General features: G+C 41.5%; 1 protein-coding gene across 1 annotated transcript; it reads right to left on the bottom strand.

The window, feature by feature from the left end:
* Positions 1–6,176: 6,176 nt before the first annotated feature.
* On the bottom strand, positions 6,177–26,444 carry LOC146371268 (uncharacterized). Its single transcript, XM_084954649.1, has 8 exons — positions 25,487–26,444; positions 24,916–25,191; positions 22,165–22,398; positions 15,938–16,108; positions 11,263–11,394; positions 10,683–10,849; positions 8,170–8,442; positions 6,177–8,091 (listed from the first exon to the last, which is right to left on the bottom strand). Exons 1-8 carry the CDS (start codon positions 25,728–25,730, stop codon positions 7,915–7,917), a joined length of 1,674 nt encoding a protein of 557 aa, XP_084810775.1. The 5' UTR covers positions 25,731–26,444; the 3' UTR covers positions 6,177–7,914.
* Between the last annotated feature and the right edge of the window lie 616 nt (positions 26,445–27,060).

Here is a 27,060-nt window from a genome sequence, read left to right as displayed (position 1 = left end):
ATGTGGGAGTAATGCGGGTCCTAAACTCTGTCCCCTTCAGGTCCCAAATTGAAACGAGCACTGCAGCATCACTGAGAGTTAAAAACTGTCTCAATTCTTTCATCTTTAATAAAACGATCAGCGTTGCTGCTTTACCAGGTGTAACTATGAAGTTTAACATCCAGGCATCCATGAAAACAGAATTTATTACATTTAATGGAGTTAGAAGTTAGCAGGAAGTTAGCGGAAGTTAGCTCGCTAGTTTCGCTAGTTACCTAAACATGATATAGCATGTTCTGACTGAGAGATTTCTGAAAAATTCAAACGTACAGCTCTGCTATCACTTCCAACATAAATGAAGACAGAAAAATAAACAGCAGTGACGTTTGTAGGGTTACTGAAGTTGGGCTAGCTGCTATATAATGATGTGCTACGTGATCACTAGCTACACAGCTATGTTAGCATAATATAAACAGTGAAGCTGGAGGATGAACGCTAACACTTTTCCACTCGATAAAAGTTAACGTGAAGGTTCCTGATGGTTAGAGACAAATGCAATTGCATGGCAGGATGCTGTAAACGGACCAAACTTCAGTCAGGAGAACAACTGAGATAATCCATCCACAATACGAGGTTAGTCATTAATATACTGCAACAACATGGGAATAGAGCAGCTGTGATAGAATACAGCATTAATGAATCAATGGTACAGAAGTGGAGGAAGCAAGAAGAATGAGTTGAATAAAGTTTGATTTATCTGACTGCTTTGTTTCGCTTAATGTGCCTTATAATCCCGTGCAGCTTATGGTCCGAAAAATACGTATTTTACTTTTTTATTTGGCACACTGCAGTTTAATGTTGCAAAGCACCTCTTTTTTAACTTCAGTGGATATCATACATGGTTATGCTCAGGATATGTCAGCCCATTTCTACTGGAAATGCCCTTTGGTTAAACTTTCAGCAAAGAATTTGCATTTGCACTGTTAAATTTTTATATAGCTTTAATGCACATAAAAAAACAGCTGCTTGTTTAAGTGAAAATAAATGGATGGGTTTTTTTTTTGAGCTAGTAAAGTTGTGGAGTTGTATTTTGTCTCGCATCAATTATATTGTCAGTTATATCGTTATTGCAAATTTTCAAATATATATCGTGATAAATATATTTAGCCATATTGCCCCGCTCTAAACGTATCTGTTGTGATATAAATCATAGAGGCTTGTCTATTTGCTAATCTTATTGTGTTTGTGCATCTTCCAACTGTGGCAGCTTGTCCAGCACACTAATCTCCCATCAGCCTCTTGTCAAAGACTTTGTGGATAACCTGTGTAAACAATGTGCTTGTGCAAACCAGAAAAAGCTGCTGGGCTCTTAGCTTGACGAGATTAAGTCAATGATAAGTGGGAGCAGATACACCCATGAAACAAACACACACAATTACGGATGGGTATTGATAAGATTTTCACGATTCCGATTCCATTTTCGATTCTGTTTAACGATTCGATTCTTTATCGATTCTTTTTAAAAAAGGAGAACACTAAGGTCGATTAGCTTAGAACTTTGTTTTATATCTTCTCTTTGAACAAGATAGAAATTTAGGAGTAACATGGCCTTACAAACCAACAGTGAGATCTTAAGATATTCACAGCCTACGGCTCTTCAATGGGGTGTCACAGGGTCCCCAGGGAAAAAAATTGTAAATGTAAAATAATAAAATAAATATTCTTCTGTAGCAATAACAAAGTATAACATAAATTATTCTGTAGCAATTACACAAGAATATCCAGTAATGTCCCTGCCTACAATTAAACACATTCACTTACTGAAAATCATCTGCTGTGGCAAATGGGTGCAAGCCTTTGACCACAAACTTAGTCACTGCTCGGTGACATTTGTCTATCCTGGCCTGAAAGGAGACGCTACCGGTAAACTGCAGCGAGAATTGCCAGCATCTGAGCCAGACTCTGTCTGTCTCATCATGGTCACCTAAATGCACAGTAATGGCAGGTTTTGTAATAAGGCAGATCGCGCTAACATAATATGCACTGTTAGTTGATTATTTACCTGCCGCGTTAACGGGAGAGGACGTGCAAACGTTACCGCTGCTGCTGGGTTGAGATTCACGAGTCCGGAGCGAATTAAAAACACGACATTCATTTAAGGTCATCGCGTGTTTTGTGAGCAAATGCTTTTGCATATTCGTAGTGTTTCCTCCCTTAAATGAAATATCTACTTTGCAAGTATTGCAAGTTGCCCTGTTGTCATCCGTTCTCGTAAAGTATAACCAAACTTTTGAGCGTTTGAGCCGCTTAGGCGCCGTGTTTCCTGCCAGGTAAATGACGCTCCGCAACGTGGTGACGTCATTCGGGGCGACTGGAATCGATAAGGGAATCGTTTGCAAAAATGGCAAACAGTTCCAAGGATTTGAAACAGTGGGAACCGGTTCTCAACAAGAACCGGGTTTCGATACCCATCCCTACACACAATAGTTTCCAGTGGAATCCAAGGCAAGGGGAGCTTCCAGTGACGGAGGCCAACTGGGCACACAGAATGGGAATAATGTAAAGAATGCCTGCAAGCATGTGAGAAGCTTTATGACTCAACACTTTGCGATGAAAGAAGAGTGACGGCTTTCACTCTGGTGCGTTTTAACTGACGTTTATTTTTAGATTTTACTGGGCAAGCACTGCTGTCCTTGCTTTCCTGACAGGATGTCACTGCTTTTAGGACATGGAGAGCTGCTGATGCAGAAATATGGAAAAAACAAAGTCTTAACACACAGAAACAAACCTATAATGTAACGTAAGTTACACAGTTGTGAACTTTTTTGCATATTCACATTTTGCTACGCAGCAATATTTGGCAAACAATGAAGCAAGATGTTCATTGCAGGCTATGGTTCATGTCATAACTGGGTTTAAACAGGGGTCAGTGTAAGCTGTGTATAGTACTGCTGTGAAAGGATTATGTGGCCACTGAGGACGAGAACACGAGTATGTCCTTCTTCCCCTCGCCATCAATCAAGACCTAGTGCTGTCAAAGTAACTGAACTTGGAGAAATGATGCAATTCATTTGTGGTCAGTCTCAGCCCTTCCACATCACGGCCACTCCACACATTCCTGACACTTTGTCTACTCCACCCACTCCACCTCTCGCTGCTCTGCTTCACCAGAGTGCTGCCTTTACCTGAAAACTTCACCAATGAGCAGTGTTGGGCAAGTTACTTTGAAAAAGTAATTAATTATAGTTACTAGTTACTTCTTCAAAAAAGTAACTGAGTTAGTAACTGAGTTACAATATTCTAAAAGTAATTAATTACTAGTGATGTGCAAATCATGAACGAATCGTTCAATACTCGAGAATCACTTTACTGACTCATGAATCATGATTCACAAGCCCAACTGACTCACTGACTCGTCCCTGTTGCTGTTAGCAAACTAATTTCATTAGTAGAAATATATCTAGCTTATAATGTGGAGAAAAACACAACATCCAGTATCTTAACAAAAACATTTCTGCTCTGAACTGGAAGAAAAAACCCTGAGTAGAAGCTCACATCAAGACAATAGCTCCTCAGTTCACAGTAGCATCGCTCTGCTAACATGCTAACAGCACATTTGAGCTACTCACCCCCTCCCTCCTGTGCTGAATCGTAGAGCGAACGAATCACTCACTCACCCCCTCCCTCCTGGCTAGTAATTAGTTAGATTACTCGTTACTGAAAAAAGTAACGCCGTTACTTGTAACGCCGTTATTCCCATCACTGCCAGTGAGTTAGACAAAGAGTTTCCTAACCCAGTAAACGTTAATTTTCAAGCAGTTGCATAGATCCTATACCTAAGATTTTGGTAAAATAATCTATGACTAATCTTATGAGAGGCAGAGCGCTACTATGGGCACAGGCCCAGTAACTCAAATGATGCGTTGTCATATGTGTCAACAGTTCAAGTGTGTATTTGATGAAGGCACTATCTCTGATGCAGCTGCTGATTCCATGTATGCAGCAGGGAAAGCAGAGCAATGTATTTTATGACAGTGAAAGGGGGGCTAAGACTTCCCTCCAGGGCCTAAACCACCCAAACGGCTCAAACAGCTTTGCAAACAGCTTGACATTCTTGTTGGTATTCTTGATATTCTTAGCTTGTTTCTATGTGTATTAGACCAGCGGTCCCCAACCTTTTTTGCGCCACGGACCGGTTTATGCCCGACAATATTTTCACTGACCGGCCTTTAAGGTGTCGCGGAAAAATACAACAAAATAAAACTAGTACCGGTACCGAAAAAAGAAGATTTATTCATAACACACGTGAAAAGACCCAGGAAAACCGAGTTAACGATAAAAACGATAACAAAATAACGCTGAAAACCGATAAAAACCCTGAAAACCATACATTTCACACCTGAGCCTCAACTCTCGCAGGAAAGCAAGAACAACTCTCAACTCAAACGACTCACGGACCGGTCCGAGGCCCGTGGGTTGGGGACCGCTGTATTAGACTCAACAACCACCTCTGAGAACATTGGCACTTCCGAGCCAGTTAAGACCAACACGCTTTGCCTCAAGCAGCTTTTCCTGGACTCCTGGTTAACACCAGAGGAGTGGAGCAGGAGAATAACAGCTGGTGAGAAACTGGAAATACATACAATATAAAGCACCTTGAGGCGACTTTTGTTGTGATTTGGTGCTATATAAATAAAACTGAATTGAATTGAAATGTTCTTAACACCTGTCAGTGTGGCAGAGACCAGCCAATGATTTCTGTTCTGTTCTCATTAGTGGTCCCTGTGTACCAAACACCCTGGCAACAGAGCATGCTCTTCACTGGGAAGCGGCAGAAGGTCCAGCAGCAAGATCTCCTCCGAGTTATTCCTCCTCAGGACATGTAGGACATGCAGCCGCTGCTGGGCCTTCTTTACCAGAGAAATGGTGTAGTGAGTCTATTGACCGATTGAAGTTGAAATCTTTGATGCAGGAGCCGGTGGTAGGGAGAGTCCAGTTTGATGGTAAGGATGTCTGGGATAATGGTGTTGAACACTGAGCTCAGGTCCACCAAGAGCATCATACTCTGAGTTTGGCCTCACTGTCCTGATTATTTCTTCATTTTAGAAATTTAATAAGGTTTTCTTTCTTGTTTTGTAGTATTGCAGTTTTGTGTTCTGCATAAATTAGCTCCCAAGTACCCAGGCAATGGTCATCAGGTAGAGATATACATCTCAGGTATTTGACTGGTCCTTAAAAACTCTTTGTTGACTACATGTTGTGATTTGCTGCACACAACTAGAAACAAATCATTACACAGATAGTGAATATGCACTTCTCAGAAGCAACTCGGCTGCAAAAATATCCCACACATTTGGAAAACCATTTGTCTCATCAACTTGATAAAGATTAACAATGAATAGATTTCAATAAAATCAATAAAAGACAGCAAGACAGGAAGGAACTCACCGGAAAAGAGTGAGACAGGTCACCCACAGACACAAATCTCACAGAAAAGTGGAATTCAGAACATGGTCTGTCAGTTCAATGCATGTTTTTCTGTGACACACTCACACACCCTTATTAAAATACCATAGCCAGTCTGTGCAGCAGGAAGGGCAGTCTCAGTGCTTCATCTCTTAATCATGATTGCTGCGAACAGATCTCTATTTCTTGACTGTCAGCGAGTCTCCTGATCCTTAGTGCACAAAAAAATATTTTTGGCCACACGATGTGTCTGAGGAGGTGTATTCACACTGAGAGGAGAACGTAGGACCCAAATTAAAGCTTTCATTTTATTTCTAATAAATACCAGTTAATGTTAGTGTTCCTACAGTTTATGTCTGTGAAGGTTCTCAGTCATCCAGGTCATCGTAGTCAAAGGAGCTTGCAAAGAAAAGCGTCTGGACTTCTTTAAGTTACTTGAAGACGTTTCACCTCTCATCCGAGAAGCTTCTTCAGTTCTAAGGTCAAATGGTGGAGAGTCCCAGATATAAACCTAGTGGGAGTTTCCCCCCACAGAGGGACAAAAGGACCCCCTGATGATCCTCTAATCGCCTGAGCCAAGGTGTGAAACTGGGTGTGGGTCCCAATCAGCCAGAGTTTCGGGTGTGTTCATTGTGAAACCTGGCCCCACCTTATCATGCGAATTCCTGAGGTCATATTTTTCATGCCAGGCAAATGCTGCCTTACACAAAAAAAGAACGATTCTCAGTCACTCAGAGCAAAGAATACAGTTTATTAATTTTACACAGCAAATACCTAAAGACGAGACACCAGCAATGTATCGGAACTGGGAAGAAACGTGGAATGGTGCATTCCTATCTAGTGCACGAGTGCATGACTGCGTTCAAACACAAAGTGTATAAGAAGAACCTCAAAGATGTGCTCTAGCTGTTAATAGGTGTACATTTAAGAGTTGCCATCTCGGCTTTGTGGTAAAGGTGGAAGCAATGAATGCATCTTTTTTTCAGCCATTAGGGAGACATTTAGGCCATAGACAGTAAAAAAGATTAATTGGGTCTGAAAAATGAAATGTGATGCCTAAAAACCCAGATGTTGAGATTTTGATTGCTATTGCTGAAAAATAAAAATCTGATTCTATAAAAGTCTACGAGGAAACAGTTTCTGACCTGATCTCTCTAAATGCTCTGCTGCTGAGTTCATGGGCTCAGTCATATATAACATCTGCTTTTCACCCACAGTGATAGCTATCACCTGCTGTCACCTGCTATCACCTGCTGTCACCTGCTGTCACTGTAAAATGTGGAGAGCTGTCTGGACTACCAGCTTCAAAGGGGGAGTGAAGAACATGGACGTCCTGTGACGCTGTAGCCCAGGACTTTTCACGAGGTAATTTTTTTCCTGACACATTTTCATGTTATAGAGACAATACTGACGTCTATTGTGAAAACAGATACACTTTAAGATGTAAAATAATCATTAGGAATTTTGCCTGAAGTGAGCAGCAACATCTTGACAGTCGGCTAAAATCTTGTACTTGTGTTGCTGTTTTACACTCCTAATGTGTAGTTATCATTTGGAAATGAGCGCCATCAAAGGAATATAATGCTAAAACTGTGTCCTCTCTGAAGAAAAATACCTAAATGATCAAAGTTGCTTTGTTTCAATAAAGACGTATAATTAGCTGTTTTATGAACATTAAACATCTGCTGTAGCTCTGCGCTGCAGTTGCTGCTGACTTGCAGACAATTAAAAGGGCGCTGAATGAATTTCCTTGACCGGAGAAAGACTCACTGTTCAGCATCCTCTATTAATCTAATATCACTGGTCACCAAAACACAAACCCTGCATGTATAGAAGCGAATACAGTGATATACAAATATGGTCAAAACAGGTTAACAGGTTTGCTGACTTTACATGAGAATCCTCCTTATAGAGTGAAAGCAAGAAGAAAAGTGCTGCAGAGGAAGGAAGGAGACTAAGAGCGATCGATACACTAGCAGAAAGAAGTCCATGGCAAACAGAAGGCAAATGAGAATAAATAAAGGACAGACAAAAATAGAGAGGGATGATTGGAGCTAAAACATTTAAGTGCCCAGGAGATACAGCGTACACACCGTCCCACACTCCAACAATGGCCAGAGCATCAGCTGGTCTCTGAGAGCGTCTGTCCTCTTGCTGAACTCACAAACACACACACGCATACAAACAAGCACACACACTGGTAACACAGAGTTCAGGACAATCCCGTTGGGATGAGCTGTCATCTTCATGGTTACAGTCCAAGTTCAGAGCTAGGACATAAACGGCACACACACACAGCAGTGTCCACCATGTTCGTTGGTCAATGCACACACACACACACACACACACACACACACACACACACACACAGCAACAAAATTGTAGTTTTGGATTGCAAACTCCTGTGTGTGTGTGTGTCCATAATTCATCCTCTCTCAAAGTCTCCCAGCACGTCTCCATGCTCTGCTTTTAGTTTGCCCTTCTGAGTTTCTGGTGCCAAAGCGCAGTCGGCAGATTCTGGCAGCCCTGGTACTCTCGCTGCATCTCGCTATCTGTTAGAGGTGGTGTGGCATTGCACGGGGCACCAGCCAAGGTCACGTTTAAAAGACCCGCCCATGGCTCCAGAAGGCGAAACATCCCAGCATCCTGACACATCATGAGAGGAGATTAGAAAAGTATTCAGAGGAGTAAACACTGAAACAAAAATTCACTCTAAAAGGTCACCTTTCCCAGGTGGTCCAGCAAGCAGGTGGCAGGACTGATTAAGGACCAGCTGCTGTCCTCCCAGCCTGGACTCAACCTGTGGTTCAGGTGGGCATAAGTCTGCCTGGCCGGGTTCTGGATTAGAACCACATTGAGGTGTTTTTGAGAGCCTTGCAGCCGCTTGGATAGGACACCGCTGTAGCTCTGATCCACAAACAGCAGGACACGAGTTGCCCTGCAGCCGGCCAGGTCGGCCAACAGCTCGTTGACTGAGTAGCGCTCTTTTAGATCTGCCTGGAAAAAGAAAGGGAGGCAGAGAGAATCAGAAATGGAAGTGTGTGAAGGCACACAGGGACAGATGGATTACAAGGAAACAGATGTGAGACAATCAGGAAAGAAAAGCAGTCAAGTGCCAACAGTAGGAAAGAAGAAAGGACCACATCAGCATCTACTGTTTACCATGTACCATGGTCACTTTTTGGCTGGCCTCTTGCACCATAGGTTTAACTTTCTCCAGTCCATCAATTCAATTCAATTCAATTTTATTTATATAGCGCCAAATCACAACAAAAGTCGCCTCAAGGCGCTTCATAGATACAGAGAAAAACCCAACAATCATATGACCCCCTATGAACAAGCACTTTGGCGACAGTGGGAAGGAAAAACTCCCTTTTAACAGGAAGAAACCTCCAGCAGAACCAGGCTCAGGGAGGGGCGGGGCCATCTGCTGCGACCGGTTGGGGTGAGAGAAGGAAGACAGGATAAAAGACATGCTGTGGAAGAGAGACAGAGATTAATAACAGATATGATTCAATGCAGAGAGGTCTGTTAACACATAGTGAGTGAGAAAGGTGACTGGAAAGGAAAAACTCAATGCATCATGGGAATCCCCCGACAGCCTGCGTCTATTGCAGCATAACTAAGGGAGGATTCAGGGTCACCTGGTCCAGCCCTAACTATATGCTTTAGCAAAAAGGAAAGTTTGAAGCCTAATCTTAAAAGTAGAGATAGTTTCTGTCTCCCGAATCCAAACTGGAAGCTGGTTCCACAGAAGAGGGGCCTGAAAACTGAAGGCTCTGCCTCCCATTCTACTTTTAAATACTCTAGGAACAACAAGTAGGGTGATATGGTACTACAAGGTCATTAAGATAAGATGGGGCCTGATTATTTAAGACCTTGTATGTGAGGAGCAGGATTTTGAATTCTGGATTTAACAGGAAGCCAAAACAGGAGAAATCTGCTCTCTCTTTCTAGTCCCTGTCAGGACTCTTGCTGCAGCATTTTGGATTAACTGAAGGCTTTTCAGGGAGTTTTTAGGACTTCCTGATAATAATGAATTACAGTCGTCCAGCCTGGAAGTAATTAATGCATGAACTAGTTTTTCAGCGTCACTCTGAGACAGGATATTTCTAACTTTAGAGATGTTGCGCAAATGGAAGAAAGCAGTCTTACATATTTGTTTAATATGTGCGTTGAAGGACATGTCCTGGTCAAAAATGACTCCAGGGTTCCTCACAGCATTACTGGAGGCCAAGGTAATGCCATCCAGAGTAAGAATCTGGTTAGATACCATATTTCTAAGATTTTCAGGGCCGAGTACAATAACCTCAGTTTGATCTGAATTAAGAAGCAGAAAGTTAGCGGCCATCCAGGTCTTTATGTCTTTAAGACATTCCTGCAGTTTAACTAATTGGTGTGTGTTATCTGGCTTCATGGACAGATAGAGCTGGGTGTCATCTGCATAGCAGTGTAAATGTATGCTATGTCTTCTAATGATGCTGCCTAAGGGAAGCATGTATAATGTAAACAGAATTGGTCCTAGCACTGAACCCTGTGGAACTCCATAACTGACCTCAGTGTGTGAAGAGGACATATCCAGTGTAGTTTCTCTGTTGACACTTGAGTTTGGCTCTAAAAGTAAATCGCTACAAACTCCAATGTTGTCCAGCTTTACAGGATAAATAAACAGCGTGCTCGGGGCTTCCCATGATGCACCCAGTGTTCTCTCGTCCCCTTTTACCTTACAATATTAAGCACCTTGAGGTGACTTGCTGTGCTTTGGTGCTATATAAATTACATTGAATTGATCCCTGGATTGTGCTGGTGCTGTTGTTGCCTTTTAAAACATTTTTAATATAGTTATTAAAATAGAAAATAGGCCAATTTATCCAGATTGTGTTTGAGTGTCAGTGAGTAACACTTTGGTATTAGACAAGTCTTTTATGTAGCACTAATTAGCTGATTTGTGTGTTTGTACATCATACCCATATACTTGGATGTAGCGTACTACCCAAGCTAGCTGGCTTTACCTGATAACTGCCACTCTAGTGTGGTCGTTGTAGACAGCAAAAGACTTCAAACCTGTGACGTCATAGTGAATTGTTATAATATAATCTGTGGCCACGCACATTTGTTTTGTTTTTTTTCATGTTTGATTGAGTGCCACTACCAAGTTTTACCTTTATGTTTACTTAATTTATTCTAGTGTAGTTTTCTTTGTGTGTGTGTGTGTGTGTGGTGGGGTACCCTCTTACAATGCCATTAAGGTTGGCATCCCACAGTAGCATGGTGCCATCCTTGCACGTTGGTGAGTTCAGGTACAGAACCAACATGTCGGCACAGTGCTGCTTCCTGCAGACGTACGACACGTGGTTACGGATCACCGATTTCTCTGTTGCAGAGTATGCGCCCTCTACATCCTCTGCAAAGCGAGGAGACCGCAGAGATGGGTCAGGTACAGACACACATTTTAACAAACAGTCGGTGCGTCAACGTCCTATAATATTCGGCTTTTATCATCAGCCTACGTTGCTGAATTTTAGAAAGATTGTTGTTAACAAAACTCAACAGACATGATGTTGAAAGAACAGAATAAGCTACAGTGAAAGTATATATATAACTTTATAAAAATTAAAAGGAGGAAGTGTTTGTAATTAAATAATAAAAATTAGTGTGATTATTCAGAATTTATCAGAGCAACATATCAAAACAGTTCTGCAGCCAGTGAACAAGCACCTATTTTTAATTCGTTTCTACACTTGGCAAATAAAGATATCAAATAAATGTAGTGGACATTTTGAAAGTAAAGAGTAAAAACTCCACCAGTGTTCCTACCAGGAAGCTGTCCACTGCTGCCGAAGAAGGTCTTAATGTGATCCTTATGGAAGCCGTTGTTCTGCAGCATTTTGTAGAACCGCTGAAGATCCTGAACATGATGCTGGAACATCACTAGTTGCTGCCAGCCACCTACACACACACACACACACACACACACACACACGTTTCCATCACTGTACTGTGACTTGCATTCAGTTCTTAAAGACTCGAACCGTAGACCAATCATTAATACTAAAACATAATGATCAACATTATGGGAGCTGCATTTTTGACCAGAAGCTAAATTATTCTCCATCACATAAGGAGGTATACTAAACAACTATATGGCTTTATAGAGCTGACATGTCACCATACTAACTTATTTATTTACTACTAAACTTTACTGACAGCTATGGTTAGCAATAAGGAACAGTTTGTATTTTATTGGAAAGAGTTTCATATTGCGAAGTAAAGAGCCTACAGCATTACAGAGAGAATCCCAGTGATCACAGTGTCATCTACGAACACTTGGCAGCAGTGAGAAGGAAGAACTCCCGTTTACCAAGAAGAGACTCCTCCCACAAAGTGGGAATTACACCAGATGGGAGGAACTGAATGGGAATACCAAAGATGAATAACTAACGTATCATCAACTAAAACCAACATGGAACTTCAAGCACACATAAGAAATTCATAAACAGAAGGAAAGTAAAACTACCATCTGTCTGTGAAGGTTCTCAGTCATCCAGGTCATCGTAGTCAAAGGAGCTTGCAAAGAAAAGCGTCTGGACTTCTTTAAGTTACTTGAAGACGTTTCACCTCTCATCCGAGAAGCTTCTTCACAACACAGAAGAGCCACCTCCACAGGACAAGACTCAGCAGCATTTGCCTGGCATGAAAAATATGACCTCAGGAATTCGCATGATAAGGTGGGGCCAGGTTTCACAATGAACACACCCGAAACTCTGGCTGATTGGGACCCACACCCAGTTTCACACCTTGGCTCAGGCGATTAGAGGATCATCAGGGGGTCCTTTTGTCCCTCTGTGGGGGGATACTCCCACTAGGTTTATATCTGGGACTCTCCACCATTTGACCTTAGAACTGAAGAAGCTTCTCGGATGAGAGGTGAAACGTCTTCAAGTAACTTAAAGAAGTCCAGACGCTTTTCTTTGCAAGCTCCTTTGACTAAAACTACCATCATAAGCAGAAGGAGCTTGAACATTAATCCCATTTCATAACCCAGGATGAACCTACACTCAAAAAAATCTGCTGTTGGATGAACACAATTTAATCTTGGCACCTTTTTCCACGTGATTTAACCAAGTACAATAACTCATTTTTGACCATGTCAAACCAACACATTTGGCATTTGGTGGTTTAATGTAATCAGATTATGTTGGATCAACGTAGTATACTTACATTGACTTGAAGTGAGTTATTGAAGTATGTAAAGTGAAATTTGTTGTAATTCATTCTACACAAGTTAAAAACTTCAGGAAAACACAATGAAATCTTGTTGTTTAAACAACTACTTTGTTAATCAAGGCAATAGAGACTGAAAATGTGACGTCATTCTGGGGTAAAACCACACAGGATTGTAGGTACGAGTGGCCAGTGGTACTAGGGCACGCAGGCTTTCACATGAAAACAGTCACAGCGATAAAAAGAAACACAAAGAATGGCAAGAAGCTGTTGTATTATTAACTGCAATAGCCGGTCGCTGCAACGGGAAGCCGACGAGTAAAGAGATCGTTTTTATCGGATTCCGTCGTGGAAGAGAAATTGTTTAAGCCGTGTTTCCGAGGTAACAAAGAGCCGACGGATGGCCTGGATTGCAGCCATTCCAAGACCAAATATAACGTCCCAGAACACTCCAGCTCACAGGTTAGTCTGCTCCAAGCATTTCCACAAAGGTCAGTCTTCTGTTGTAGTTATTACGTAATTTATCATAACATAATTGTTGATGTAGGTTACAAGTAAGTCTTATATTGATTTGAATTGAATTCGTTGCTGTTAAGAGATATACTCTAAAACACTTCTTCAGTAGAGAACCAGAGAAGAGAAACACACGGAATTTCTTGCTAGCAAGGGCAGCCTCCAGAACTGACACTCCAAGAGTGAGGCTCAGAGACACGCACTGAGGACTGCCCCGGTCTTTATTTATATGCTTCAGTGAGCGTTTGTTCCTTACATTGGAATGTGGAGGTGTACGTGTGCATGTGTGTGTGTAAGAGTGTGTGTGTGTGTGTGTGTGTGAGTGTGACCACATAAATGACTTCCCTACACCTGCTGGTCTCGAAGTCCAGCAGTTCATCAAACCAAAAGGCACTTAGACTAAGACAGATATAGCTACGTTAATCCTACCGTAAAACAATAAAACAAGGTACGACCTCTCCCATACGCCAGAACACCCTGGAATGTTACAGACCTCCTAGGATGAGACATTCTTTCAATATGCCACCAACTATATACTTCTAAACACAAATGATTACATGCAGTATTCTACCATATGCAAACTTATATCATTAAAAGATTATACTGACTACTAAGTACAATTTTCCATTGACAGTTGCTATGCTGCTTTGTTCACTGTGGCTTTGCGGGCTAATGTTTGTTGTGTTTTGTAGGAAAACCAGCCTACAAAATGCAGGAATGTGATCCAGACTGGGCCCCTCTATCAGCCTGGGTCAGACCGAGTTTAAAGCTGCTACCACAGCCAGATCTGATCGGTTAAGAGAGAGAGCGAGATCAAAACAGCCACGAAACGTCCCGCATATATGTGCCCAAGTGTTGTATTGAAGCAATCAAGTGATGAATAACTGTTTCAGTATGTTGTTTTGAAATGTTGTTTTGTTGTTGTTGCATTGTTGATTTGTTTTTCACCGAAGCAGCTAATAAAGCACGATGGATTTTTACAATTTTGCCTCTTTCCTGTCAGATTCTATAATAGAATGAAACATTAATGCCAGTTATAAATAAAGACAATAATTGAATGAATTACGAAACACTCATTTTTTTCCTGAGATCTGAAAATGTTGTGTAACACAATGTTGTGTAACACTACAACCTGAAACGACAAATAGATGCGTTGGCCTGTAACAACAGCTGTGAGATGGAATAGTCCAAATCACCAAGGTAAACTGGACCTGGGCTTGTTGCAGGATCTGAAGTTACTAAACATGTTGTGAGTGTGTGCACTCACACTTAGGACCATATGATAATAAATATGTGCGTGATGAAAGTTGGGCAGCAGGCTAACGTCCTTACTCCACTCTATGCTCGTCTGACCCTTTCACTCCTTGATTTTTTCCTCGTACTCTTTTCGTCACGTCTGTCTTCGTGCGGACCTGCCGTGTTCTCCGTCGTTTTGTACATCACTGTTTTTGGGGCAAATAAAATGCAAGTAGGGATTAAAACCGCAGAATTAATGGTTACCGGTGCTGGAAATGCTTGATGCAGTGTTTTGATTTTGTTGCCACTTGTACCCACAATGCAATGCGCGAAAGTCACGTGGTCTGTCGATCTCTATTACTGCTTCTCTTGCTTAATGAACCAATATGGGGGTTTGATTATTTCATAGAGACAAGCAACCATTTGCACTTACATTCATGGGTAATTTAGAATCACCAATAACTCTAATTACACACTGCAAACCAGCCAGATTGTGGATTTGAACCCAGGCCCTTCTTGCTGTGAGGCAGCAGCACTAACCATCACACCACCAAGCTGTCGCTCCAGGCCTAACAAAACTAGGAAAGCTATGATTACCAGGCTTGCTGCAGAATTTTCTGTACGTTTTTGTCCTTGACAGGTTAAACCACAATAAATAGCGAGAGCACACACGTGGTGTGTGTGTACTTGTCTGCCAACTCCAGTGGTTTTCCTGCAGTTTGACATCTCATGTGAATTTCGTGAGTCCAGGCAACGAACCACTCTTACTAGACTGTATCACATCATCTCAACAAGAACAAATTAAGTTGCTGAATTTCATGCTGATGCTACATGATGTAATTATGTTCACCATAGAAACATGAAATTATTTAGTTCAAACTACAAGTTTGAATCTTGTACATGTAACAACCACCCAACTTCATCTTTTTGAGTGTACAGATTTTTGGAACAGGGCTACAGAACTAACCGCATGAAATAAGACCAAGAGGAATTTGTATAAGGTAAGGAAATAAACAAGACCGGCAAACACTAAGCGATAACAGAGAGCTCCTCACGATGCTATTGTTGTCTGTAAATGTTAGGTAGAAACAAGTGCTTGTATGAATGTGTGTGAATGGGTGAATGTGACATGCTGTATAGGGCTGTATAACAAGCAGTCCATTTACTAACCATGTGTCCAAGGTCACAGGACAGGGGAAACCTATCCTACCTGTCAAACAGTTACACCCTGGACAGCTGGCCAATAAGCAGGGCTAACACAGAGACATAATTCACACCTGTGGTCAGTTTGGAAATGCCCATGCATGTCTTTGGAGTGTGGGAGGAACCTTAAGTACCCGGAGAGAATATGCAAACTCCTCATAGAAAGGCCACAGATGGGATTTGAACCCAGGACCTTGTCGATGTAATTGGCATGTACCTGTAGCAATATACTAATACTAATTTACTTGCATACTACTAAAATTTGCTGTTAAGGTTTATTTCACGAGACCGTTACATAGACATAAAAACAGCCTACCTGAAATGAGGACAGCATGGTCACAGGTCTGGTAGAGGCGACAGGAGAGGTGAGTGCCCAGAGGCTGCTGATGGCAGCGTCTCGTGTTTTTATTCAGCTCACAGCTTGAGACGGGCAAACTAGGCGAGTTCACGGGCAGCAGCAGAGGACATGCTGCAAAGTCTGTGTGATCTGTCCAGGGAAAAGGAAAGTATCACAGAAAAGACACAGAAAAGGTCCTTGTCCCAGAAGGACGTCGCGTTTTCAGTGGGAGAAACGTCACTTGCACTGAAAACACTACGTTCAGATGAACAGAATAAACCTTCTGGGATTTCCTTACCTGGATGATTGAGCATGCATCAAACACAGGTGTTTGTCTTAAAAGACTACTTTAATGAAAGACTTTGGACTGATATATCGCTAGACGTGTCAAATTAGTGTTGGTATCCTTCTACACTCACCAACAATACAAAAATACTTAATTGCACATTTGGCATGTGAATGAAACTTTGCACAAACATCTTCAAAGATACAGTGACTATTAGCATATGGGTTTGTTTGTTTTTTAGATTTACTATAAATCCCAGTTATTTGGATTTTCATATAAACTTAGCACAAAATTGTTAATGATCTGGATGGGGCCCACACGATAGGGCAAATTCAAGCTGGTTTTCTGTAAAACCAAGCTGCACCATTATTTGGCGCGAGTCATAGTACCGTCTCCAAATTGGCCAGTTCTAAGTTAATAATTGGGGATGTCAAAGATGGGCCATGAAGAGGGTGTCCCAAAAAGAATACACCACAACAAGACCATTTCCTCACCCCACTAGCACTTGGGAACCAAAGGCCATAGGGATCCTTGTACAGATTTGCAGTCCAGGTTTTCAGGATGATATGGCAGACAGCTCTCTGGACCGTAAAGAACTCCGCTCTCACAGGGCTGCCATGACTACAGTTTGACATCATGTGCAGTAGAACCAGAACATGTGGAGAAATGTTACGTTCTGCAACGAGTCAAGATTCTGCCGAAGACATCGCAGGGTCAAAGTGTGGAGAAGATGTGGAGAACATAATGCTGTTTGCTGAACTGATAGGGGAACAGTTTTTGGTAGAGCTTGTGTGATGTATTAGTATAAGGCAGCATCTCCCTCCATGGGAAAACAAGGCTTGTCATCACTGGAGGAAAGCTCGATGCTGAGAGACATTGAGATTCTGCAGCCAGTGGCAATCCTGTGTCTCCAGAGTCTGGGACCAAACTCTGCCCTCCAAGATGACAACGCACCCCCTTAGAGTGGGGTTTATCAGGCACTGCCTCCAGAACTTTGGAGAAAAGAGGATGGAATGCCTTTACTGCAGTGCCGACCTAAACCCCACTGAACACTTGTGGGATCAGCTTGGGTGTGCTGTTCGTGCCAGAGTGACCAACATAACCACAATGTCTGGCTTGCAATGTAAATTGTCATGTACAGCGGTGCCTTGGAGTCACACGTGGAACATCTGAATTTGGTCCTGGACCGCTTGCAGCTTGCTGTCCTCACAATCAATCCAGCAAAGTGTGTCCCGGCCAGAGCACTATGCCACTATCAAGTGTGGCACTAGACTCCTTAAAGTACTACTTGCTGGGGAGGGAGTTCATCTTGCAGACTGACCATAAAGCATTGCAGTGGCTGAACAGGCTGAAGAACTCAAATGGGGAAATTATTCACTGGTTCAAGCCATGCAGCCATTCCAGTTCAAAGATCAGCACATCCCTGGAAAACACGGCACAGCCTCCATCTATCTCTGTCGCTATCCTAGCATCCTTGAAGTGTGCGTGTGTGTCGAAGCCGCACCTGCAGCTGCACAACTCTGCAGCTCGTAACCCCGTACACCAACACTTTTATTCAATAGGAGTAAACGTTTTGGTTTTTTTTGACTTTTTAAATTTAATCGCTTTACACAAATCATGGTCACAATACAAAATGAAAATCTTGCGATTATACATAAACAATAAAGCACAAAGTTAAGGGGAAAAAAAGAAACCCCCCTCCCTCCCCACCCGAGGCTCATGTAAAGAGAAACAAAACAAAACAAACAAAAAATGTATGTCACACATCTGGAAAATACGTTTTTATATGGTCAATAAATGGGTTCCAAGTCGCAGAGAATTTTTGTTTTTTGTATCTAAGTTTTTCCAGTGGTAAAAAGAAAAGCACCTCCTTTAACCATTGTATGTATGAAGGAGCCTTATCAGACTTCCAGTGGAATAGAATGAGTCTACAAGCAAGCAATGTAGCAAATGCTATGGCATTTCCCTGAGATTTACTAATTTCGTATTGAGGTGGCATAACTCCAAAAATGCCAATGTGGAAATCAAGCACTAAATTTTGCGCACTGATGTGAGGACAGGTTAGGACAAGACCACATCATGTGACCCCCATTTGCTGGATTATGTCCACACCTGGGACAGGCAGGATCGGCTTCTGGGAAAAACTTTGAAAGCCTCTCTCTTGTATAATGAAGACAATGAAGAATTTTAAACTGAATTAAACCATGGCGAATGCAAAGGAAGGAGGTATGTATACGATTCAAGCAAGATCTCCACTCATCATCAGATCAATCCACCCCAATGTCTTTTTCCCAATTATTTTTAGTTTTTTCCCAAGTAATAGGCCTTAAGCTCTGCATCAGTTTGTATATGACGGAGATTCGCCTTTTGCCAAAAGGATCTATTTCCAAAATAGTATCCACTTGATTTTTAGGAGGTAAGTAGGAGAATGAAGGAAACAATGTTTTTGCAAAACTTCGTATTTGCAGATATCTAAACACATGTGAGGTTGGTCTATTGTAATCTCTCATCAAAGCGGCAAAGGTGTTAAAAGTTTCTCCTGAAAATAAATTGTAAAAAAACTTCAAACCATTATTGTGCCAAATTTGGAATGCTTTATCTGAAATGGATGGTAAAAAAAAAGGGTTAAAAGCAACAATGAAAAAATTACTAACCTGTTGCAAACAGAAGTGCCTTCTGAATTGAAGCCATATTCTAATAGATGTTCTTACAACTGGATTTGTTATTTTCTGTTTTTGATTTAGAGCTAGGGAGGGGAAGTGGATTAGACATCAGTTCCATTTTTACCCAAGCCTCACCCTCGCTGTTCTCATAAACATATTTCCAGTGCAATAATTTGGTGATATTGGCCGCCCAGTAGTGGCAACCCCAGCCCACCAGCCTCTTTTGGTACTTCCAAATATGTTTTTTCCATTCTGGGATTTGAATTTTTCCAAATAAATGTTGCTATTAATCTGTCTAAATCTTTGAAAATTGATTTGGTTATGAAAACAGGAATCATTTGGAAAACATAGAGAAATTTTGGTAAGACTGCCATTTTAACTATATTTATTCTGCCTGCTAATGAGATTGGAAATGTTGCCCATTTTTTAAAATCTTGTGATGTTTGTTCTAACAAAGTGTCAAAATTATGAATCCGCAACTCCATCATTGTGCGGGTTATATTTATTCCCAAATATTTAAACATTTCTTTTTCTAACTTAAAGGGGAAGGCAGAGAAATCTTGCTCTATGTTATTAATAGGGAACAGTGGGCTTTTCGAATAGTTCAATTTGCATCCAGATATACGTCCGAAGTGATCTAATACCTTGAGCAGTTTAGGGATTGATGCCGTTGGATTAGATATATACAGCAATAAGTCATCTGCACACAATGATACTTTGTGCATTGTCCCGCTCCTAGAGATTCCAGCAACCTGATTGTCCTCCCTAAGAGCAATAGCTAAAGGTTCAATTACTAAGTTGAAAAGATAGGGAGATAAACTACAGCCTTGCCTGCAGCCTCTACTAAGCTGAAAGAAGTCAGAAGTTACATTGTTTGTCCTCACTGCCGCAACCAGAGAAGAATACAGTATTTTAATCCATTTTTGAAACAATGGGCCAAATTCAAATTCATTTAGGACCGCATGAACATATGGCCATTCTACACGGTCGAAGGCCTTTTCTGCATCAAGAGAAATTATTATTTCTGACTTCTCTTTTGGCTCTGATGCGTACAGGATATTAAGTATGCGGTGCATATTATAAAATGACTGTTGCCCTGGTATAAAGCCAGTTTGATCAGGATTGCTAACTTTTGGCAGTATAAGATCGATTCTATTAGCTAAGAGCTGAGAATTTTGTAATCACAATTTAAGAGGCTCACCGGTCTGTAGGAGCTGCATTGTGAGGGATCCTTACCCTTAGGAGTAAATAGGAGTAAACTTAATTTCATATACACAAATATTGTGACACCGTTCTTTTTTCGACACTTTATTTATATTTATTCGATTTTGTTGAAATAAATGAGTTCTATTTGTAGTGCACACATTTAGTTAGCTTTGATACATTCATCTTTATTAAATTATTTTTCTCTGTTTTACCGGTGCTGGCAGGGGTTCATGTCGCTGCTCAGGGCTGCTGGCGTCATGAAGGGCAAAAGATATGCTCTGGAATGCAGCACTGTTATACACAGGAAGTGTTGACTGGGTGATAGTAAGTGTAGTTCTATCATGAGGAAGAATAATTATCTTAAATGTTGCATAATTGCTTTTACTTATAAGTTGCTTATTTGCTGAGTATCATTAATTTGAAGTAAATATTAAACTAAATGCTGCTTTTGGGGGCTTTTGTTGATGTTAAATTTGTTGGTATTTGTGTTCCCCTTATGCATCAACCTGGTCTGATCAGCCAGTATTTAAGTCCTTTGTGTTTCTTGTGTGTTAGTTCAGTTTTATTTTGTTGAGCAATTAGTCTGGAGTTATGTTGGATTGTTATTTTGTCTTGAGTTTAGTTCTGTTCCTTTGGCCTTGTTTAGTATATATATTGTTGATTCATTTTGTCTATTTTTCTGGGGTAAGTAAAACCACCATTTTTTAGAATACCCGCTTTGTGCTCCTGCCTAACCACCTCACGAGGTTCAATGACATGGCGAAGGAGAATATGCAGAGCTGGAGGATGCTAAGGATAGGGTGGGATGGAAGCAGATGATCCTCTGTGTGGTAACTCATAAAGAGGACAGCCAGAAGAAGAAGTAGCTGTAGTCACTTAACCATATTTTTTTTCAATGTTTTGTTTAAATGTGGGCGATCGTCTAATCCGGTCGTTAAGTGATGACGTGACGAATCCTACTTCCAGGCCTAAAGTAGTCTGCGTTTAATATGGCTTTAGTGTTGTTAACATGTTTAATGTTTTGTATTTTCTTCTATTTAATCTCAAAAAGCTCCTAAAACAGTCAGTGATCACTGTTGACCTCCCTCGGCTTTTATTACCGCTAATCATTTATTTAAGCTCAGTTTTTAAAACCTTAGGATGTAACTACAGCCCAGCCCATGCAGCAGTATATGAATGACTAACCTCGTATTGTGGATGGATTATCTCAGTTGTTCTCCTGGCTGAAGTTTGGTCCTTTTACAGCATCCTGCCATGCGATTACATTTGTTCCTGACCACCGAGAACACTCACGTTAACTTTTATCCAGTGGAAAAAAAGTTAGCTTGTTTATATTATGCTACCATAGCTGTGTCGCTAGCGGTCACGTAGCACATCATTATATACCAGCTAGCCAAACTTCAGTAACCCTACAAACGTCACTGCTGTTTAGTTTTCTGTCTTCATTTATGTTGGAAGTGATAACAGAGCTGTACGTTTGAATTTGTTTCCAAAACCCCGCAGTCAGGACATGCTATACTGTATTTAGATAGAAGCTAGCGAGCTAACTTCCTGCTAACTTCTAACTCCGTTAAATGTCATAAATTCCGTTTTCATGGATGCCTGGATGTTAAACTCAATTGTTACACCTGGTAGAGCAGAACGCTGATCATTTTATTAAAGATGAAAGACTTTAGACAGTTTTTCAACTCTCAGTAATGCCACAGTGATGTTTGATATATGGACCTGCAGCGGAGTTTAGGCCCAGACACGGCTAGTGACGTCAGACTTAACGACCGGCTTGGGTGCAGGAGTGTGCAAAACACAGTAGACTCCCATTTAAGACACTTGTGTATTTATGTCAGTTGTTGGGCTTTCTGTGGTTATTATGTATTTCAGTTCAGCACATAGCCATTACATATACTGCGAATACTCCATATACTCTGAATACAGTGCTGTTAATTAGTTGTCTGTAAAAAAAAAAAAAAAAGGGAACAGTATGCCCTCTAACTGGTTAGTGTAGGGTGGTTGCAAGGACTGAGCTGGGCTTTTTTCAGACCTGCTGTACCTACCAACACATCTGAGTCTTTGTGTTCGGTTACTGTCTCTGACTCCAACGACCAGTGGGAGGAAGTGGACCTCACAGAGCCCTCCAATGGCACGCTCGAGCAGACGGTTACCACCGCTGGTGGTAATGGTGCCAACTGTCATGTGACCATTACCAATCACCCTTTCTGCCCCGGTGTGACGATGCTTCAGCTGGTTCTCACAGCGACCCTTTAAAGCTAGCGTCAAACATTCATCACCTGAAGACACAAAGGCAGACGACAGCAGGAGAAGGTTTAGGGTCAGTTTCCTGTAGTGGGTAGATGAGTGAAAGGGAAATTTGAGCACTGTGAAAGTAAAAATAAATGATAAAGTTTGTTAGCCTGGCCTCCTTTTCTTAGCTTTATAAGTAGAGTAAGGTTCTGCAAATGTTTAATACAGCCCTTAATCTTTAATGCACACCAAACCACTAACTGGGAGAGACATGAATTACCTTGGACCCTATTGGTTTAGAGATCTTTATGGAACCAGTAAAAAAGTGAACTGTATATAGCTTTTCTTCCACATCTGTTTATCCTCTCTACTTCTTCTTTTGTCTTCTACTTTTACCATTTTCTTTTCTTTTTGTTATTTCTCTCTTTTCTCCTTCTTTCTGCCCTGATTTGGTTAAATTAGGTCAAAAGAAAGTTTCTCTCTAAAGAAAATGCTCATCTAAATCTACCTATGGGACCCAGCAGGGGGCACAGTGCTGCGTGTGCATGCATGAATAGCTCAGCATTTGGCCTTAACCCCTCTCACAGTGGGAGGTCATAAACCTGCACTTGAACATACTCTGCTTTTATCAGAGATGCAGGAACACATACATCACAGAAAGCTTTTATTTGCCGTCCCTTTGGAGCAGTAGTGCAGCAATAACGCACTTTTAAAAAACTCTCCTACTCTGCCTTTTGGCCTGCTGTTCCATAAAGCTGTTGTTTGCCACTGAAAGTGGAGCTTTTCAGATGCATGGAAACTAATTCTTAAGTTTGCCTCACATTGGTCTGTCTCCTTGTGAAGAATAAGGCCATGTATTAAACTTACCTGCAACCTGTACGTGCAGAAGAGGCACAAAAAAAAAGAATTTTGCACACTCAAGATGAACGGCCAAGTGATGGAGCTATAAGTCAAATGTCATTATGGCAGAAGAATAACACAAATAAGAGGTTTTGGGGGAAAAAACCCTTCAGTTCCCCCCCCTTTCCCAGCTATGTTTCTTAGTTGCAGCCTGCATGCTAGGCTGCATGGTACAGGTGAACCATATGTTCAAAGAAGCCTTTTTAGGGGAGTTTCTCAATCATTGATTGATTTGTCCTTTTCAGGCCTGTGAAAAACCTGAGGAAAACTGAGGCATGAGGAAACACAGCTGAAACTAATCAAAGCAACAAGACAAGGAAGTAAAACTCAATACAAGATCAAACCACTATCAAATAAAGCAGAAACTGCATTTACTGATTATTGACTTGACATACACATATTGCTAACAGCATTCACCCACCCATCCAAATCACTAAATTCAGGTGTTTCAATCACTGCCGATGCATTGGTTTGGTGGTTGCCAGAAAACTGTGAGCCCGGTCCTCTTATCCAACATCAGTGTCTCATAAAAACAAAAATACTTCTAAGCCTTATGCAAAGCTTTCCCAGAAGAGTTGAAGGTGTGCTGACAACATATTAATCCTATGGATTAAGAATGTGATATTACTCATGTACATGTGAACAAGTGAATGCTTTTGGCAATGTAGTGTAGGAAGAGGAACAAGAGCTCATAGAAAACAAACTGGAATCAAGATTCAAAACCGAATGGGAACCAAGAACACCAGACAGTAAAACAATCAACATCTGCAACTAAGAGACCATTGACATAGACTGGTACCAGTACCATACTTACAGAGATGTGTGGTTGGACTTCCATGAGTCAAAACTAAAAAGCAGTGCATGCATACATGCATGTGGCGCAGTAACATAGCAACTGGGACAGCTCGTGGTCCACACATTGTACAGGTCAGTAGCTGCACACAGATTTCTGGTTTGTGGGGTGGGAGAGTTTTTAGTAATGAGGCGCTCCACTGGATAAATCTTTCGCTGTACCTGAGTCCTAATCCTCACAATCCTTTACACAGTGCACAGCGATTTCTATCAGAAGAGTTTTCCCTTAAATCAAAAGCATATTATTCCTCCCTCAGCCCAGAAAGAAACACATGCTTGAAACCTGACTGGATATATCAATGCATTATTTTGCTCAGTAGGCCTGCAGCTTTGTCCCTCATGCTCTGTAAAACATAAATTAAAGCACATTGTTAGTCAATCATCTGACAACTGCAGCATTACAGGTACTCGCCTCACCCAGTGAATCTGTCCCAAACATCTTATTTTCTTATATTTTACTCTTGTGATCCAGGGAAACTCCTTTACTCCTCCCTGTTCTGTGACCGCAGCAACATTTCCTACTTCCACCACTTCTCCCAGCTGAGCTGTACCAAAGTTAAAATTAATCCTAACAAATAAAACTTATAGAATTTGATTTCTTTTTGCATCCAGAGGAGTTACCTCCTGCTGGCAAACAGATCCACGTAATCTTGACTTCCAAGGCTGGGCTATGTTTTCTATAAACTGTATGATTTATCCACAACACGAGTTTTGTCATCAAATCAACTAGCAGTGACATTTTTTTTTAAATTGGCACTTTGTAAGCTCTTAAAGTTCATGGACTGGATAACTGTCGGTGTCTTGAGACTCACCCAGGTAAATGCCATCTAAGTGGGAGCATCTTTTCTTTGTCACATTCACATCCACATAGAAGAGGACCACTGGGTGTCCAAAGTTCTCCCCAGGGCTTGGATCTAGCACTAACACAGCATCGTGGGCCATGGAGCGAGGGAGAGACTGCTGGTGTCTGTGGGGACCCTGCATCCCATTCAGCACCTGGCTGCCGCTGAAGCGTCTCCGTAGCTTGGAGCTCAACATCCCGACGGAGGAGTCTGGTAGGATGGCCAAAACTTTGTCAGAGTGACCTACTGGGATGCGAAACAGGAAAACGGATTTCATAGCTGGTACAATGCAGCTATTTCATGCATACTTAATAATATGTAATAGCTTAGTAAGATACCTCTGTAAACATCTGGTCAAATCTTTGTTAACTTGTGAGTAAAATTAGGTATGTTCTGAAAAATTGTTTGAAAGCACATTCTCCTGATGGTCATGGATGTTTAAAGACATCTTTGGAATAAATATGTGTACATCCACCAGACCTGTGTGCTCAGAGGAAGCACACTGAACACTGTGAATAACAGAATACGAGAGTACTGCTACCTGCGACACTGTGAGGCTCCGCCACGTACACAGCCACCGAGGACAGCGGCAGGTGGGCGTGCTGCCTACATTCAGCCTCAGAGAGGGAGGACAGGCGACGGCAGCGCTCCAGCTGGTTCCACTGCAGTGACTGGAGGGCTGAGCGGACCCAGCGCTCCAGCCTGCTCAGGGTTACGCTGGCTGCTGGGACCACAACTGTAGTGTGCAACATGAGGACGAGGAGGAAAGCTCTGAGAGAAACCATTGTCACACCTGCAGTTTTTTCAGGTGTTTACCTTTCTCCTGTTTTTTTGTGTGTAAATCTTTTTTTCTTGGTTTTCCAAACCTGTTAGTCTTTGTTCTCTTCTATCCACATATCTTTCCTCTGACCACTTTATGTTATTGAACTTTTCTGTTCCTCTGTGCAAGATCAGAACCTCTGTTCTGTTACTCAGTTTGATTTATTAAAATCTCAGCTACAGTTTTTTTAAACAAACCAAATTCTGTATATCTTCAGTTGTGCCTTTTTCTTCTTACTTTATTTAAACTAAGACACAAATATTACTCTACAGCATCTTATCCATTAACAGGTGGGCTGACTTCCTTTCATTCTGCTTTTCTTTGCATCTGAGGGGATAAAGTGGACATCAACATCTTCTGACTGATCTTCCAATCAAACACCTTCTTCACTTTTTTAATCCTATTTTCTTCTTGATATCAGCAGGAAAAAATCCCAAAATATCCAAAAGTCTCCAAAGTCTTGTTCTTTCTTGGGTCTTTTTCTTCTTTATTCATCTCTGGTCCAGATTAGTCTCAGGTTCAGAAATGGTTTAGTAGGTGAGAGATCATCATCAGTTCTTAGTTCTCATTTCTTCTTCCTGTCCCGTCTGCCTGCACATTGTTCACAGAAGCATTCCTGCTGCTGCTAAACTCACTGCTTGGCTTCTCAGCTTCAGTCAGCTTGTGGTCTCCTGATCCTTTTATCTCTCTCTCTCTCTCTCACACACACACACACACACTCTCTCTCTCTCTCTCTCTCTCTCTCTCTCTCTCTCTCTCTCTCTCTCTCTCTCTCTCTCACACACACACACACACACACACACACACACACACACGGTCTCCAAGCTGTGACATGCAAGACAAAGGTGAAAGGATCGATGGTAAAAAAGGAAAATAAAGGAGGAAAGTGAGAAAACAGAGGAAACAGAAGGGGTGGTGAAGGGAGTCTGGGGAGAGGAAGGAAAAGGAAAAGAGGGAGGACGTGAAAAGAACATGGAGAACAAGGAAAGGGACAGTCCAGGGAAAGGAGAGGGGGAAAAGGAAAAGAATGGGGCAGGGAAGAAAAAGAAGGCAAGGAGAATGAAACAGAGAGTGAAAACGTCAAAGAAGTGAAAAAACAAAGGTAAATATGAAAGGTTAAAAAGAATATATAAGGAGAGAAGGAGTAGAGGAAGACGAGAGAGAGAACAGGAAACAGAGGAAATGAGAGAGAGGAGAGGGAACGTGATGGACAGTCAAGGAGAATACAAGGGACAAGGAGGTAATGAGAGAAGGAAAAGAAAAGGGACAGAGGAAGGAATAAAGAAGCGAAAGAT

Source organism: Perissodus microlepis, chromosome 16, assembly GCF_051167445.1.
Source record: "Perissodus microlepis isolate ML-2025 ecotype Zambia chromosome 16, ASM5116744v1, whole genome shotgun sequence".
Taxonomy (NCBI): Eukaryota; Metazoa; Chordata; class Actinopteri; order Cichliformes; family Cichlidae; genus Perissodus; species Perissodus microlepis.
This window is presented reverse-complemented; position numbering and strand designations above follow the sequence as displayed.